Source organism: Hyposmocoma kahamanoa, unplaced genomic scaffold (genome assembly GCF_003589595.1).
Source record: "Hyposmocoma kahamanoa isolate Upper Pololo Valley unplaced genomic scaffold, ASM358959v1 62, whole genome shotgun sequence".
NCBI classification, from domain to species: domain Eukaryota; kingdom Metazoa; phylum Arthropoda; class Insecta; order Lepidoptera; family Cosmopterigidae; genus Hyposmocoma; species Hyposmocoma kahamanoa.
In genome coordinates, this window is record NW_020653850.1 from 2711413 (window position 1) to 2729527 (window position 18115).

At 36.2% G+C, this 18115-nt stretch overlaps 1 protein-coding gene across 2 annotated transcripts in view; it reads left to right on the forward strand.

Moving 5' to 3' along the window:
• Window positions 1-18115, forward strand: part of LOC113229432 (blood vessel epicardial substance-like) — a 96373-nt gene that overhangs the window by 67952 nt on the left and 10306 nt on the right. For both annotated transcript variants that reach the window (XM_026463014.1, XM_026463015.1), the window contains exons 3-5: window positions 4481-4583; window positions 16260-16400; window positions 17189-17324. In XM_026463014.1, coding sequence (XP_026318799.1) covers window positions 4481-4583; window positions 16260-16400; window positions 17189-17324 — 380 coding nt within the window. The remainder of the gene's footprint in view (window positions 1-4480; window positions 4584-16259; window positions 16401-17188; window positions 17325-18115) is intronic.

The following is an 18115-nucleotide window of genomic DNA, read 5'->3' on the forward strand; positions in this document are numbered from 1 at the left end:
ACGTAGTAACTATTAAGTAATCTGTAATATTGCGTCGTTTTGAACAACGGTCCAATGGAATAGAATTAGCCTTTGAAACGAATATACCGTACACTACTAAATCCTCTGACATTTACGAGTCCCTAAGGTACGGTACGAAGAGCAAAACTCGTGAACGAAAGCTTTAATATCTCTTTAAATATAGCCTGACATTCGGCGTCTCGTAAATATCGCGTAAGGTCGCGCTAATGGAGTCTACACAATGAACCGCGGCTTCAAACCAGGCTTTCGGCTTACTTTAGGCATTTCACTTTGATATCATTACATTTAAGGGTCGAAACACAAAACTGCGATGTCGCATCGCACAAATCTACGAGCTCGCACGACGCATGGTAAGAATTTGCGAATTGCTCCGCATCGCGCATTCCTGCGATCTTAATCTTCTTTGTGTTTTTTCCTATACTTTCTTATCAAAAACAGCAGTACAACACTCTTTTTACGATCCTTGTCGCTACCTGGTTTAAAAAATACGATCAGTACGGTTGATGATCGTCGAAGAAATGGTTACCCGAACCGTGGCAGTGGGATGCCTTGCCGCACGAAATCGCGTCGCAGCAATTCGCTTCGCAATCTTTTGCGTTGCGAATTCGCATCGCGCCGATTCACAGTTTTGTGTGTCGACCCTAAGAGCGGTGGTAGTGGAGGAACGGGTGCTTCTCAATAGAGAAGGACGATAGACGGCTCGAAACCTTGTGCCGCCACTTATGCCTTCAGTTTCTAAGTAACATTAGTGAATATTCGAGTTTTTATTAAATGTCATGATGTTTTACTGCCATGATATTCAATCGTTTTTTTTTATTTGTGAAATAGCTCCACTAATTTGTTATAATTATTAATAAAAAATATAAAAAATCCTCCGGTCGTATTCGAACCGACGTCTTTCTAGGACACCGGGCCAGACGCTATACGCAACGGAACGAATTAGCGGACATTAAGAATTTTTCTATGTGCTTGTTGCAGATATTTGTTTTGGTTTTTAACGACTTTTTATGCCGTAGCGCCACCTGTGAGAAATTTATTTCTTCACTCAGAGAGGTACCTTACAGCTACCGTCGCTGATTAGAGGTGTCGCTTTATTCATTGCAATATTCAAGTTTTTAGAATGTGACGATGTTTTATTACCATAATATTCAAATTGTTTTTTGTGAAATTGCTCCACTAGTTTGTTATGATTACTAATAACAAAGATCGCTTAGTTGGCAATAGCGTCAGCCACGGTTTGCTAGTCGTAGTATTATATAGATTTTTTTTAAGTGTACGATCTTTGTTATTAATTATTATTACATTAGTTAATGTTTAGTAGCAGTGTTCAAAATTATCAAGATATTTATTTTCTTTGATAATTATCATGACATTTATCTATGCTGATTCTGAGAATGACAAATAGTGATATAACTGAATAAACACCAAGAAAACTTTTTGGGAAAGCGTTTCAACGAATGTAGTATCAATAGAGCTCCTTGTAAAAGAGTTTGTAAAGTTGTTGTAGAAGTACTTACCTATTTCTACCACCAAGCAGTAATTTAAGCATTACTGTACTGATTTTGACATGGGACTTGTCGATTTATGTCTCAGGGTCACTGGCGCAGTAGCAGTGCCCCTCAGATCTTTGCGATTTACAGTTCTGAGTGTCACTGCAACTGCTATGGACAGGCGTGTCGCTTACCACCAGGCACACGACTTATTCGTCCCATCACTTGATATCATAAAAAATAAAGGTTTTTAGATTTATATTTGACACATTTGGACACGCCTCTGATACAAACACATGGCAACATTGCTAGCGGTAGCATTTTGTTGTTCCAGCTTTTATTATATTATAAACACCAACATAATTATCAAGGTCTATTTATCACGATAATTATTGTAATAATTATCACTTCGAACTCCGATTAAGGCTGCGATTTGAGGTAACTAGGCGGTGCGAGGATGTGAAGCGGCACTGTGAGACGGTGCGATGGTTTCCACCAAATCTGTGCGAGGATGCGTATTGAAACTGTGAAACGGTGTGTAGCTGAGCGGTTTGAGGATTTTCTGCCGTTTCACATTGCTCCCTCGCGTACCTCGCACACATTCCTCACTCGCGTCTCTCGCACACATTCCTCACTCGCGTCTCTCGCACACATTCCTCGCATCTCTTTCTTTTTTTTAAATACTTAGCTCCGAGGCTAGGAAAATGAAGAAATCCTATTGGTGGATTTTTTCCTCGCACACCGCCTTGCTACCTCGTGTATCTCCGGTGGAATCACAGCCTCCTTAGACTAAGACCGTATAAAACTGGTTGATGAAGATGAAATGCAAACTCCATGATTTCAAATAACACCTTTTTAAACAAAGTGCACGTTAAAATTTAGTAAACGGGCTTTTTAATTTTATTCCAACAGGTAGGCAGCTCGCTCGGTAGGCGTTTGCGCCGTCACCTTGTTAGCGGTTCCCCATAAACTCGACCTTTTTAACTTTATATATTCGTCGTTTTTAAACCTCGCCTTTGAAGCATTCTCATTTACGTTTTAGTAAACACAACTACGTTTGTAGTTTCACTACACCTACACACACACGGGCAACTAACAGAAAATGCTCCATTACTGGTGTAATAAAGAAGCTTGGGTCTTAAATTTATAAAGGTTGTAAAGAATTGATTAAATACAAGTTTAGTGTAAAAGATGATAGACCAGTTATCAAATCGTTTTTATTTACTTTAGCTGCGTGATTTTATGATCCTATGTAGGATAGTAAAGTTTGAGTTGGACTGAGAATATTGGCAAAATATGTAACACAATAACTCATGATTTTTTTTAAGTAAAATTTAATTTTTTTATATTTAGATTTAAAATTTAATTTAATTTAAAATTAGTTAAAGTGGTCCCGAAGCGACTTCTGATTCGCGATGTCAATATTTTTCACACTTATACGTGGGGCGAACTGTAAGTTTCCGGAATGAATAAGAAAAAAAATACTATAAATGGTCAGAAATGAATTTATTGTTTCTCAAAATATTCCCCGTTAGCGTTAATGCACTTTTTCATAGGAATGAACCAATTTTGGAAACATATGTGGCACTCCTCCGTGACAATCTCTGAAATATATTTTTCATACTCTTCGACAGCCTCTTCAGGTTATGAAAATCGTTGACCGCGTAACTGGTTCTTAATTTTTGCAAATAAATAAAAGTCACAAGGTGCCAGGTCGGGACTGAAGGGGGGATGGCTCATAAGGTCAACGTTGTTCACCTTAAAAAATTCATTTGTCTGTCTGGCCGTGTGAGAACTGGCATTATCGTGGTGCAAGATGATACGGCGTTTACGGTTATTTTTACGGAGTTTGTCAATAACTTCCGGCAAACAAATGATCGTGTACCAATCACTATTCACGGTACAACGATTCTCCAAAGCAACAGTAGCCACGTATCCAGTTTTATAAAAAAAGAAGCAATCATCCGCTTAGAAGCACTTTGCACGCGCGCCACTTGGGTTGGCTTCGGCTCATCTCGAAAGACCCATACGCTCTATTGCTGCTTTGTTTTGGGATCGTAACTATAAATCTATGTTTCGTCACCAGTTAGTATCCGACACCAAATTTGACGCCCCTTCATTGAATCTGGTAAGCATGGCACTGCACCAAATGACGCGATCCGTTTTTTGAGCCTCGGTCAAATTGTGTGGGATCCACCGAGAGCACAGCTTTTTCACATCCAAATGTTTGTGTAGTATTAATTGTATTTGACTCATGCCTATGCCTAAAGATACCCGAATCTCATGGTATGTCACATGCCTGTCTGTTTTGATCATACGGCACAGCATCGTTGTTTTTGTTGTTCACAACAGTGGACGGGAAACCATCACGAAATTCGTCACTGAGATTCACACGACCGCGTTTGAATTCCGCAAACCAGCTATAAATAGTCGTCTTGCATAATGCTTCATCGCCAAAAGCAGTTTGAAGCCGAGCGAAGCTCCGCTGAGCTGTTAAGTTACACTTAAAGTCGTAGAAAATCATACTAAGAACATTTTCACGAATTAAATCCATGGTGATGTAGACAACCAAATTCTAAAATGACGCCACAATGTAAAAACAAGTGACAGTCGGATACAACAAACTGTATTCTACAGCCAAAGAGTTCTATTTTCAAATGTTGTAATTACTTTTTAAATATTGTTTATATAAGTGGCCAGTTCCGGAAACGTATAGTGTGCCCTATGTAGTACTCTAGTGCGTTTTATATTAAGGTGATTCAAGTTATTATAATCTATGTTGGTAGGACGCATCTTGAACCTGCGCCCATCATGTAGGATAGTTTGCAAGAACACCTGAAGCGAGTATTATAGAAGCAACGTTTCTTCCCTTAGGTTACAAGCGGTCGAACACAATCTGTCTTTTTTATGAAATCTCATGACGGGACTATATTAACTAGTAGTTGATGAATTATCTTTATTTGTTACAGGTTGGTGGTGTCACAAAACCAGAGGGCATTGCACATAGTGTTCCCGCACCACTTCTTAGACTCGCCAGAGTGGTTCGGTGTCTCCACAGATGAATATTTTCAGGTAACGTGTTTCTTTTTATATACAATTTTAATTGTAATATTCATACAGGGTTATTTGTAAAACATTAACAACTTCTCAAGACTATTTACTAACATCACGAACAACAGCTTTTGTTGCACTACTTTTTACAAAACTAGTAAATTTAAAAAAAATATTTCAATTTCAAACTGCACAATCAAGCTACACAATCAACGGATCTTGTTCCTTTTCCATGGAGGCGATATTCGAACAAAAGTGTATACCTTGATGGGCTGTTGACTGTACAGTCGATGCTGTCACTTGGGTATCTACTACTTGTATAGAACTTAGTGCAAATAGTGGATATCTAAGTGAGGGCACCGACCTTACTATCTGATATCTATCTATCAGCATACGTAGTTCGTAGAATACGTGAGCTTACCGATGTTGCTACTGCTAGACTAGTTTACTTTAGTTACTTCCATAGTATAATGTCCTGTGGGATTTCCATGTGGGGTAAAGCGGCAGATATTTATCTACTTGAATATCTTATCTGTATTTAAATATGTTAGTTTTTTACCAAAATGTTAATAGAGTTAGATCTAAAACCACAGAATTATATCTCAACGTACTAAACTGTAATTACGATTGCATTTGTCTTACTGAAACCAATTTAAACAACACCATATTTGATGGAGAGCTTTTTGATTCTCGTTATAATATTTATCGGAGAGATCGTGAATCTACTAGCGTCAGTAAGACCGCGGGTGGCGGAGTGCTGATTGCCGTTAAAAAAGAACTAAATGTAATCTGTCATAAGGACTGGGAGAGTGAAGTTGAGGATTTGTGGATCACTATTTCCTTTAAGGATAAGTCTAACATTGCTACTCACGTATGTCTTTGCTATTTACCGCCGGACTTGCCTTCCGAGAATCTTGAGCGATTTTATGATAATTTATTTAAAACTATAACTTACATGCCGACATATGACACTTGTATCGTACTGGGGGACTTTAACGTACCTAGCCTATCCTGGTCACCTGCTGGTCGACCGTATTCGTACCTAATACCTAACAGTCCCTCTGATAGAAAGTCAAGACTATTATATGAGTGCATGTCTCTTTGTAACTTGCATCAATTTAATCACATTGTTAACGACCTTGGACGTACATTAGATTTAGTACTGTCATCTACTTCTAGGAATATTACAATTACTGAAGCCACTCCATTAACTCGCAAGGATCGGCATCATCCTTCATTAGAAATAACTATCAAAGATAATTTACAAAAACCTAAGCATAATAAACGTTTTAATTTCAATAAATGTAACTATGACACAATACGATTAGAACTTGATCAAATAAATTGGGCCGATGAATTATCCTGTCCTGATGTCGATTTAAAAGTTGATTGTTTTTACTCTGTGATAAGCAAGGTTATTCTCAGGCATGTCCCCCTGAAAAGATCTCTAAATTACTCTTATCCCACCTGGTTCTCACCCGCTCTAGAATTATGCCTAAAGGAAAAACATAAATTTCATAGGAAGTATAAAATGTTTGGGAACCCAAGAGATTATGATACCTTTTCGTTATTGCGACTAAGAGGTAAGACTCTTTTAGATCAGTGCTACAAAGATTTCGTGTCGGCCTCTGAGGGAGCCATTAACAGAAACCCTAAGGCTTTTTGGAGTTTTGTAAATAACAAAAAAGCCAAGGTTGGGATGCCTAGTACCATGAAACTCGGAGACATCTCTGCATCGGATGGATTGGCGATTTGTGAGTTGTTTTCTCAGTACTTTGGATCGGTTTTCGAGGACTGTCCTCAGTTGTCAGTTTCAGATCTTCCACCACTATGTAACAATGTACTATCTCACATCACATTGACAGAGAAGGATATAGCGAATAAGTTAAAATCACTAGACCAAAACAAAGGTGCGGGACCGGATGCAATACCTCCAAAATTCCTCAAAGAATGTGCATCTCAGCTCAGCATTCCCTTGCTCCTAATATTTAACGAATCCCTCGTCACTGGGACTTTTCCATCTGTTTGGAAACTAGCGCATGTCATTCCTATTCATAAATCGGGAGATCCGTCTGTTTGTGAGAACTATAGACCCATAAGCATTTTATCGTGTGTTGCCAAAGTATTCGAGTCCGTTGTGTATGATTATATCTACTTTCATGTGAAGTCATCACTCGTAGATCAGCAACATGGTTTTGTGAAAGGTAAATCTACTGTATCAAACCTACTCGAATATAAAACGTACCTGTGTTTAGCTTTTGCTAAAGGTGGACAAGTGGATGCAATATACACCGATTTCCGGAAAGCCTTCGACAAAGTAAACCATAGGCTGCTTTGTCGTAAGCTCTCATGGTACGGAGTTCATGGTAGTCTTTTAAGATGGGTGAGTTTGTATTTGATGAATCGCAGTCAGCTGGTTGCCGTCAAGGGTCTCAAATCCAGTGCTATCCAAATCAAATCTGGAGTGCCCCAGGGTTCTCACCTGGGACCATTATTTTTCATAATTTTTATAAATGACTTGGTCACTAAGCTAACCTGCTCTTGTCTCCTGTATGCCGATGATCTTAAAGTATTTAACAAGGTAGAGAATAGTGGTGACTGCGTTTCTTTGCAGAGGGATGCTACCACGATTGCGGAATGGTGCAAACAGAACTGCATGTACCTACACGTCGATAAATGTTTTATTATGTCCTTTACTAACAAGCGACACAAAGTATACTTTGATTACGTTATCGAGGGTGCATCACTTCAGAGAAAGTCGGTTGCTAAAGACTTGGGCGTGTACTTTGATGAGAGGCTTACTTTTAGGGATCATTATAATTTTCTAGTATCAAAAACTTGCAAAATGTTGGGATTTGTCACTAGAACTACTAAAGAATTTAAAAACCCCAAGACCCTTATTACACTGTTTAATACTTTAATTAGAAGCACTCTTGAGTATGCCTGTGTCGTATGGTCACCTTTCTACGAGGTTCACTCTAAACGTTTGGAAGGCGTACAGAACAGAGCTCTCAAAATAGTAAGTTACAGATCGCACATGGGTCGCAAATTGTCGCGATACGAAGAGAGGTTATCCCATTTTAAGGTTATGTCCTTGAATTCAAGACGTAGGGTACAGGATCTTCTACATTTACATAAATTGCTTCACGGCAGCCTTAAATCGTCAACGCTTCTGTCCCATATTAATTTTAACATCAAGTGCAATCCACGACGCCTTCTTAGACCATTCGTATTGAATGTGTATATTAATAATACTTCTTTTTACAACCCTTTGACGAGAATGTGTCGGGCCTACAATGACCTTATGGCTGACCCTGGCGATGATGTAGGGATGGATATATTTGATGGTAATGTTAAAAGATTTCGCAATCGAATCCACAACCACCACGGTTTCTCTCTTTCATGGTTATAGTCATAGTAATTTTTTATTTAAGGTTACACTTTTATTTATGCCTAAGTATTTTATATTAATTTACAAATAATTTATATTTCAAACAATATTGTTTACTCATGATTGGTCATGCTGTATGTACATGTTTAGGTTTACATTCAAGAGTAGAACTAGTAGTAATGTTTAAGCTTTGGTTAAGGAGTGAATGTAAACTGTTTTGTACATCTAATAAATAAATAAAAAATAAAAAAAAATATACAAACCGTATTTGTGTTGCAAACACGAGCGATTCGTTCTATGTGCCGTTTAGGTTCTCGGATTTCTCTCAGAAAAGTTTAAGGAGACTGGTATCATGACGGTAGCACCATAGTACATTTACTCAAATATTTTGTATGCTCGTAAAAATATACAAAATTTCGTTAAGAAAGAAGATATCCATTATATTATTCTTAGAACTAAGTTCAAACTCATAATACCACGATTTCGTTTAACTAAGGTAAACGATTCTTTTATGGGGAATTGTATACGTTTTTACAATAAGATTCCGGAGCCTATATTAAGATTACCAGTCCTAAGTTCAAAACTTACATTAAGTTTTTTTTTATTATAGCAAGCGGCATTTAGTACAATTTAATTTTTAAATGTCAAGTTGACGATCTCGATGCCCCAATCGTTTGAAGATCCCGGGTGCTTTCCCGGTAGTATCAATATGGAAAATGATTTTTTCCAAATTGAATGAATACCTTTGCTCTGATATCATAGTACAGGGAATTCCCTAGTTGGAGATCAGGTTATCTGACAAAATATATAGTTATTATTATAGCTTGCCGTGCATTTAATCCTCTACAAATATGCCTTGAACTCGATCATGTAAGTTTTTGAAAGAACAGTTTTTATGCCTCAGAATCTGAGAATCTCCGTGTTAGGTGTGTAAATTTTTAAAACATGTTAACGCCTGCACTGCATCTGGTCGCATTACACAATTTCTGCATGTCTCTAGAAGTTAAAAATGTAAGTATTTTCTACTTTGTGATTAAATTTCTTAAATGTCAACGTGTTTTACCACCATGATATTCAATTATCTTTTGTGAAATTACTACTATGTACTTCTAACAAGAAGGCGCTGGTTCGATTTCAACCTGATCGAAGGAATTTTTTCCTAGTATTTCGACCTCTGTATTAAAATGTTCTACTTTATTGAAGTGGGAAAATGGTTGGTTCTCCAGTGAGAAGTCGACGGACCGAATTCCCGTGATCTTAATTTTTAAATTATGTACAATGTTTAGAAGTAATAATACCTCTCGCTAAGAGCGTTTGATTGATGACGCTACGTCCGATTCGTATCAGTTCCGAATCCGAGAAATGTCGGTCCGAAAAATCACAGGGATCGTTATACCGCTAGGTGTACCAGGGATATTCGTGTTTCCTCGGGTTGGAATCGGACTTCCTGCACAAGCGACAAGCGAAGTGGGAAAAAAAGTGCACTCTCGTATGTTCCTCAGCGACGATTTTTTCCTACGACTAGCTTTTCTTTTGCCAGCGACTTTTCTCATCTTTATCAGTTGCAAAAGCTTGTATGTGTCCTGCCTAATTACATGATATCTGGGGATATGCAGTTCGCCCTTTGATGGTCTGCAAAAGCTTACGCTTCTGTCGAACTAGTCGCAAAACTTCGTTATTGGTGACTTTCTGAGTCCCTGATAAGTGCAACATTGTTCAGTAGGCATTTCAAATTACTAAATGCTTACAAAAGAATGCTGTGAATGACGTTAAACGTTTGTGGTAGAATTCTTACTCGAAGATACTTTTTAAAACTGCGCAGCGTGTTGTCAAGGTTTGTTTGTAATTAAAGAACTTGTTTCCTGTTTACCTGATCAGCTTTTAATAATTATGACACTTTTATGCAATGTCCTCAGAAGGTTATTGCTTGCTCTGTCAATTAAAAACCCATTTTTTTTCACCTTCAAAATTAAAACTTATTTATACGTATTTTTGACTTATAGATTTATTATAAAGAAAGGTTTCAAAAATTGAGATAGTGGTTTTTTAAATGTTTTAAGTTAGATAGCGCTATTTCTATTACACAATTAGATGCGAAATTATTATTGCTATTTATTGACTAGTATAAGAAAAACTAAAAGAGCGTATCTCAGAGATAGCATCTCTCAGCTTATCAGGGCAGTACTGCCCTCGTAACAATAAAAGGCACAACTATGCGTCCTTTATACGACAGTTTGCCCTTTTTCGTGCCAAGGGCAGAGTATAAGAAGTCAGTTTTTTCCTTGTAATATTATTCAAATATTGATCATGAGCTAAATTTATTTTCTGAACTTGACAAATATATAGCATTGTGTGTTACAGACTAATTTATAATTAACGTTTTTTGATATGTGTAGATGGTGCTAATCCTAAACAAAATATAAGAATAGCCGGCACTATCCATAAAAATCGGTGCTATAAGCGCCATCTTTGTTCATTTGTTCTCCAATTCTTATAACTCAATCGACTAGTATTGTCGATTGAGTTACAAGAATTGGAGAGGATGTGGATTATATTTTTCTGTATCCAATGAAGTAATAAACATTTTCGACGTACTTCACTTATGCCATTCTTCGAATTGGGGTGCGTTAGTTTGAATTATTCCTTTCAAAAAACTGTAGACAGCAGACGTTGGTCAAATTTAATAAAAACTTTTTCATACGGGGTATTGAATGAATTAATGATATTTGTTTGCTTAAAATATGGTTCACCGATATTGGCATGCAAATCTATGGACATATACATTTTGGCAGCTGAACAATTGTAAAGCAATTCCTATTAATTATTAAGATTAACATTATATTATCTATAATACCTAATAAGTTTTATAAAAACAATAATATATTATTGTGAAATTTAAAGTAGTCCTTAATGGAATAGATTTTTTTAACAAGCACAGTAGTCACAAATCGGAAAAAACAGTCCAGAATCACAGCCCAGTCAAGAAAAAGAGCAAAACGATATCACATCTACTATGTACGAAGCACAAAAGCAGACTGACAAACAAAACAATATCCCGTGATATCTCTACAATATTTTTTCTTTCATTCGCACCTACATAAACCGTCGCTTGTCTCACTCGCACGGTGCGTCTTAACTTAAGGACAATAGGCGCGGGACCGTTAGAACTGCTACCTGGAGCGTCCCAACTACTTTTTTTTCCACGAAATGCAATACAAATCCTAGATTGTTATACCTTGTTAGATAGCTGATGAAACGTAGATATTTTATAACTTATCTGCCCATCAACTGCCATAATATTTTTTTTAGATATCCCTTAGAGAAAAATAAACTTTCTAATTTTTTTTTTAATTTTTTAACTTTCTCTTTTCTACTACGGCGTATTGAATTAACTTATTCACTATTTTAATGATTGAGGTCCTAAAGCATCTTATCACACATGTAAAAATGCAATAATTATAATAATAAGACACACAAAATAAACAATTAAATTTAGTAGCCTAAAAATCGGCAATTTTGAATAAAAAAAATAAAAGTCAAATATCTCGAAAAGGGTTAAGTTTAGGGTAGGGTGTTTCATAGTAAAATAAGTCAGAAATGATGAGTACTCCACGCCATTAACGGATCTAGCACGACTTTTCCTGTAACCCTGTATATCTTCAATTTTACTGTATATTTTTTCCAAAGTCATTGATTTCACACTTTCACTGTTATGCGGAATCTACCAAAGCCATTTGAGGTTGTATAGACTCTTTAGCTATTGTAATGTAAAGTCTAAACGAGGCGCTTTTCTGAATTTGGAGAATTAGTTTTTTAGTTTACTTTTAGTTTCAAGTACAACGTGTCGTTAGAGTGGAAATGAGACAATTTTTGCGGATCGCACATACTTGGTTATTCAACAACTAAACGTTTAGGCCTCGCCCATAAACAGCTCGAAAGTTTGGTTTGTTTTATAAAACAAATATACGCGAACTAGATTAAAAAAAAATTGCTTCAAATACAATGTTTAACAATCGCGAATAACTAAGAACTCTCTATCATTTAGTTACATGTTTCCTTTTGCTGTCGCAGTTCAAAACAAATATTGTATTGTATTGTTATGATAATTACTTTCATGTCTTTCAGACATATAAATATGACCAAGAACATTGAATGAAATGTAAATATTGTTACGAAACACAGAATAGTAATTAAACCATATGTGATAAGCGATCGTAAAGCGATCTGCGTGTAGCCGGTTAAAACCGCTTTCACTCTCGTTCCAGCTGAATATATTAAAAAAAAAATTTAATCGCCTCTCTTTGTGCGAGGAAATGCGATATATATATGCTTAAATAACGTTAAAGAAATAATAACGCACACACTTTTTTAGGTTATGAGTACAGTAAGAAGAAGTAATGAGATTTTTTTCTACGGACATCCACCTAATCTAAAAAGAATCACAAACGACGAAACGGTTTGCCAATACGCGACTGAAACTCCGTCAATATATAATTAAATGTACAGGTATTTCTTTCGAATAAATTGTTATTTATATTTATTAATACAAAGATCGAACACTCAAAAATTCCTTCGATCCGACGTTTTCTAGCTTACCGTGTCAGATGCTATACCAACTAAGCCACGGTAAGCTAGAAGACGTCGGTTCGAATCCGGCCGGATCCGAAAAATTCAATAAAAATTTTAAATTGTTATTTTATTTTCATTTGACGTCCTTGTATGTATTTATTTTTTTGTTATACTTATTTGTTTTTATGTTAACTATGGGGTTGGCTAAAAAGTCCGCGCAGTATCAAAGTATAATTGAAAATTTGATAAATTATGTATGGTTACATGTTGATCTACAATATTTTGCCGTCTTTTGGGTAATTTTAGAATTTCCCTTTCATAAAAAATCCTGCCTTTACTTAGAAAATACAGCTCTTGTCGTTTAATGATCTCTTCATTAACATCGTGTCCATTTAAACAGTTTTGTAAAGACCGAAACAAGTGAAAAACTCTGTTGTGGCTGTATCGGACGAATGACACGGGATGAGGTAACACATTCCAAGCTAACAATACAATGCAATAATTTTTGACGGCTTTGTAAAGATATGTGAGGTTGGGCATTATCATGATGCAATACAACACCTTTAGGATTCACTAGTTCGGGGCGTTTTCATGAATGTTATATAGATAGGTACCTACCTATTTAAAAACAAACTCTTGAAATGCGCGCTAAAATTTTATTTTTAAAATAACCATAAACAATAAACTTTTCCGCCTATTCTTGAAATGCGCGCTAAAATTTTGTTTTTAAAATTACCATAGGCAATATACTTTCCCGCCTATTCTTGAAAGTCGCGCTAAAATATTATTTTAAAAAAGGCAAAAACCGCATCGACTTTTTGAACAACCCATTATTATTATTTATATCAGCAATGATCATGTTATGTGTTGACATTGTATTTTAAATGTAATGTTGTGTTATTGATGATATTAAATAATTGATTATGTATGTAAACACTGTATTGTAACACAAAACAAAATTATGTATGTTAACAGCAATTGAAAATATTAGTGTACAAAGGCGACATTATAACTATTCATATAACTGTAGAAAGACAGCCTTAAAACGTGAACCTTGTATAAACGGCCAGCAGCCAAGTTGATTATATTTTTGCCGTCAATAATGTGCGCATTACTGCGTTCCGGTTTTGAAGGGTAAGGGTACTTGGTGACATTAAAGACACATAGCGCTTGTCACTTGTCTCAGAGTGACGGGTGCGGTGGCAGTGTCCCTCAGATCTTTGCGAATTAAAGCTCTGAATGGCACTGCAACTGTTACGGACAAGCGTGTCGCTTTCCACCAGGCGCACGACTTGTTCGTCCCGTCAATTGGTATGGTAAAAAAAATTATTCATTTTGATCAGATCTCTAGAGAACTTGTGCTATATTTTGTCATATTAAAATGTTTTTCTTTAAGTGTAATTAACCTACCAGCAATAGGTTTCGCTCTTGATCTAAAATAGTCCTGTTTCTTATGAAAGTGATAAAAGAATTCAAATTTCCTTGAATAACACTTTGATTTATTAATCGAAGCGTAGCGAGCGAAGCTTTCTTGGCATCCGCACAAATGCACAATCTACGAACGGAAAAAGTTACAATTCTACACGTACTGACGAAGCTCAAATTTTGAATTTGTATCTGTGGTCTGTGGAAAAAAAATCGATTGTAAAATTTTGTGCGCGCTAATGTGATAAAAAGGGAAAATAAGAAACTCTGCTTGGCTAGGGAAACGACATCCCGCCATGACTCATCATTCATTCCGTGTGAGCTATACATATAATTAATTATGCAAAGCTATACGTTTTGACAAGGGTGGCCAGAGAGAGCAGGGAAACGGGAAACGTCACAGAGTATAAAAAATACGTTCAGCTTTGACATTAACTTGTATTCAGCCTACGTACTAATAATTTACATAATTGCTTACTGACAAAATTATACTAACAGTAGCAAGTAAAGAGCAGCGGTAAATTCTTGTGTATTTCATGTACACAGTCCGAAATATTATTGTACTCAAACGATGGTAATAAACTTCTGCTGTCCCAATTCTTTTCTTTCGATACAATGAAATCATTCTTATAAGAATCTCAGTCTATTAACATTAAAAAAAAATCACTTTGTGTGAAAAAAAATTTATGAAATTTGACCAACTTCTGCTGTCCCGATTTTTTCGTCTCATTCAATGAAATGATCCCTTTATGAAACTGAGTCCAGCAGCACTAAAAAAATTTGATCAATTTCATTCATTTTTATGGACAACTCACGCTTGACCAAAAAATTGATTATGTCAAAATTGTTTTCACAAAAAAAAGACTTAATGGTCTCTAAGACAGTTTCCTTGTATTTTCTATGGTTTCGGACTTCCCCATACTGTCCCATTCAGAAAAAACGCAATTATAAACTGTAATGCAGCCTATGTGTGTCAACGATTCAAGATAGCGTCCCGAGGTTGCTATGAATCTAGTTACCGAGCTTGCAAGGAAGTTTAGATAAGGAGCTGATTTAGATGCTCCGACTCGAAGCAGGGGGCCAACTTATCGAAAGGCATTCATTTCTGTATGTTCGCAAAGTTATTTGAAAGTTTTAGAATATTACTTTTGAAACTTCACCTCTATTACTGTTATTAGCATACGTGTGGGTTTTATAAAGTTTAATTCCAAGGTAAACATGGGTCTTCTCGCCCATACAAACATTACAAAACAGTTTTCGGTAAACAAAATGTTTATAACGGGGAAAAGTATTTGTATTTAGATGACCGTATGAGTTTCATTATAATCCTGGTATGTAGGTGAAATATCGAAGTTGATGTGACCTTTTGGATGAGAACAGCATACAGGCTGTCATAATATAGTTATTGTTGGGAACGCCACAGTTTTTGTAATTTAACTATTGCTCGAAGCATAACAAAACGCTTATCATGTTTGCGGGGTGTTCTACTTTGCACCACTAGATATTGTCCCTACCACATACGTAACGATTCTTTTTGTGCAAACTAACCTTCCACTTTTTATTTGTTCTTCCAAAAGACAACCGTTTTACCGATTACCGGCACTACTTCCGTAAACTACCTATTGCCAATATATTACAGTAAACGATAAATCGTCTTTGATTTAACGACCTCGTCGAGATTCCCTACATACTCTGCTTGAGACTGGGGGGCTACAGTTATATTTTGACAATGTAGTGTAGTCTGAAGTACATAGTTCAACATTGTACTAAGAGATGATGCTTTAAAGCATAGTTTTCCAAAGTGGTTCTTACCGCACCCCAGTGGGCGCTAAAGTCTTAAGGCGGTAGGGGCCTCGGAAGCAATTGGGGGAGTTGATGCTGTCCAGTGGGTGCTAGCTACCTCATTTGAAAAATAAACTTGAATAGGTATTTTATAGCTTTAATGTTTTATGTGTGTACTACAAAATAACCAATACTTCAGGTATGTAAACATTCAATCATCCTTAAAACGAAACGTACGTACAAGAATTTTACGTAGTTTAAGATCGAACTGAATCAATTGCGTTGTGTTCTTGCATCTATTCTAAAATATAATGTTTAACAATATTTTTTCCCCGACTTGTAAAAATATATAAAAATATATTTATAACTAGGCATAAACTAAAACGCAAAATTATACTAGCAAAGTCCATGAACGGCTCTTCGTCGTTATTGGGGCAGCTTTCGCCATCCTTCTTTCAGTTACAATTTTTCAACAAAGAGTTTTTTTACAGATTGTGTCTCGTACTCAAAGACTTCTCACAATGTTCCAGGTGTCAATAATGGCGATGGAGGAGTCCCGCGTTCTGGTGTGGCATCGAGACAAGTTGAAGCTCTCTATTATGTCTGATGCGTTTCTACAGGCAGTCTTCGACCATATACTAGGTCGCGATGTAGTTCATAAGTTAATGCAGGTATGCCTTTTTCTTCTTGTTTATTTATTATTAAATTTGACCAACTTCTGCTGTCCCGATGTTCTTCGTCCCATACAATGAAATCATCCTCATAAGAAGCTGAGTCTATCAGCATATTTAAAAAAAATTGTCTATTTTATACGTTTTGTATGAAAAATATTTTATAAAATTTGACAACTTCTGCTGTCTCGATTTTTTTCGTCCCATACAATGATATGATCCTTACTTAGAACTGAGTCGATCAGCACCAAATAAAATTTTGATCAATTTTATTCATTTATGCTGACGCTTGATCAAAAAATTGACTATGCCAAAATTGTTTTCACAAATAAAGACTTAATGGTTCCTAAGACAGTTTCCCAGGAAACCATACCAGTATCTTATACGGTTTCGGATTTCCCCATATTGTCCCATTAAAAAACACTGTACATATTCGCGTTTATAAATGGATAATTAAGTATTATGTATAAATAAAAATATCACATTATTCGCAATAAGATCCATTCAGTATAATTTTTTATTTTCAAACTGTGTTTTCTCAATTCACAATTTTGAGATACGACAGTGTTCGATAACGAATTCATGTGCGAATTGTTTGTTATCCATAAATAGGGCACTTATTACTAATAATAGCTTAAAAAAATCTATAATAAATGCAGTTTTTCACTCTCTTTTAACATTGCTCAATATGACGTGAGCTGTGTTGTTTTGCTAAGCTGTTTTAAATACAGGTGTTTAATAATTAATCAGCAAAGTCTTCCTAATCATGTAATTCCAAAATGTTCCAGGTGTCGGAAACTATGGCTGTCAGCAACGGGCACCTGCCAAATAATTACGAAGAAGGGGAAGACAAACCAATGTTGGTGGTGAAAAAAGCAGGTGATGGACCTGGGATCACTGCGTTGCTAAATCGACAGCTGCAAGGTATGGAGTGTCTAGTGTGATAGGTGTTGTTCTATATTTGCAATAGTGGGATTCAACGGTAAAGGTTGTGGGAAGCAACTAGGATGCTAAGGTAAAAGAGGATTTAAGGTGAGACTCTTGCAGAGGTACTGCGATGGAAGAATCTTGTTATGTGTGAAGTGTGTTGTTCTGTATTTGATTTTTTTTTAAATTAACTTTATATTCAATTGACTACATAACTCTTTGTCTTAGTAAGTATATAACGACAATAAAGGGGATTCAAAAGGGTTGTAGGACGTAATTAGGGTGCAAGGTTATGGGGATTAAAAGATTGAAATAGCTTTGAAGACTTATTTGGATGAAAGGTTGTGGTTGTTCCTTTAGGATAACAACGGAAAATGAAGCTTTTATCTGTGATAGTACATAGCTGATAAATGCGAGTTGACCATTAGGCTGCTAATTGCTTGGCTGCATATTTGCAGTTAATGCGTGAAGTCGTAATCAACTTATCAACGCATTAACTGCATGCAGTCTATCTCGGCTGCGTGAAATCTGTTTCGACTGCATGCAGTTAATGCGTGTAGTCGTTATCCGAGGCCTCGACTGTATAAGGTTGATTACGGCTTCACCCATTAACTGCAAACATGCAGTCAATCTGTTAGCAGCCTTAGAGGACCGATGGTGCAAAATAGCAGCGCTAATATTTGTTCTTTTTTCCTTTTCATTCATTTTTTTAATTTAAAATTAATTTCAACACAGGCACATAATTTACTTCCATTGTTACATATGGTTTTCTATAACGTTTCATACTT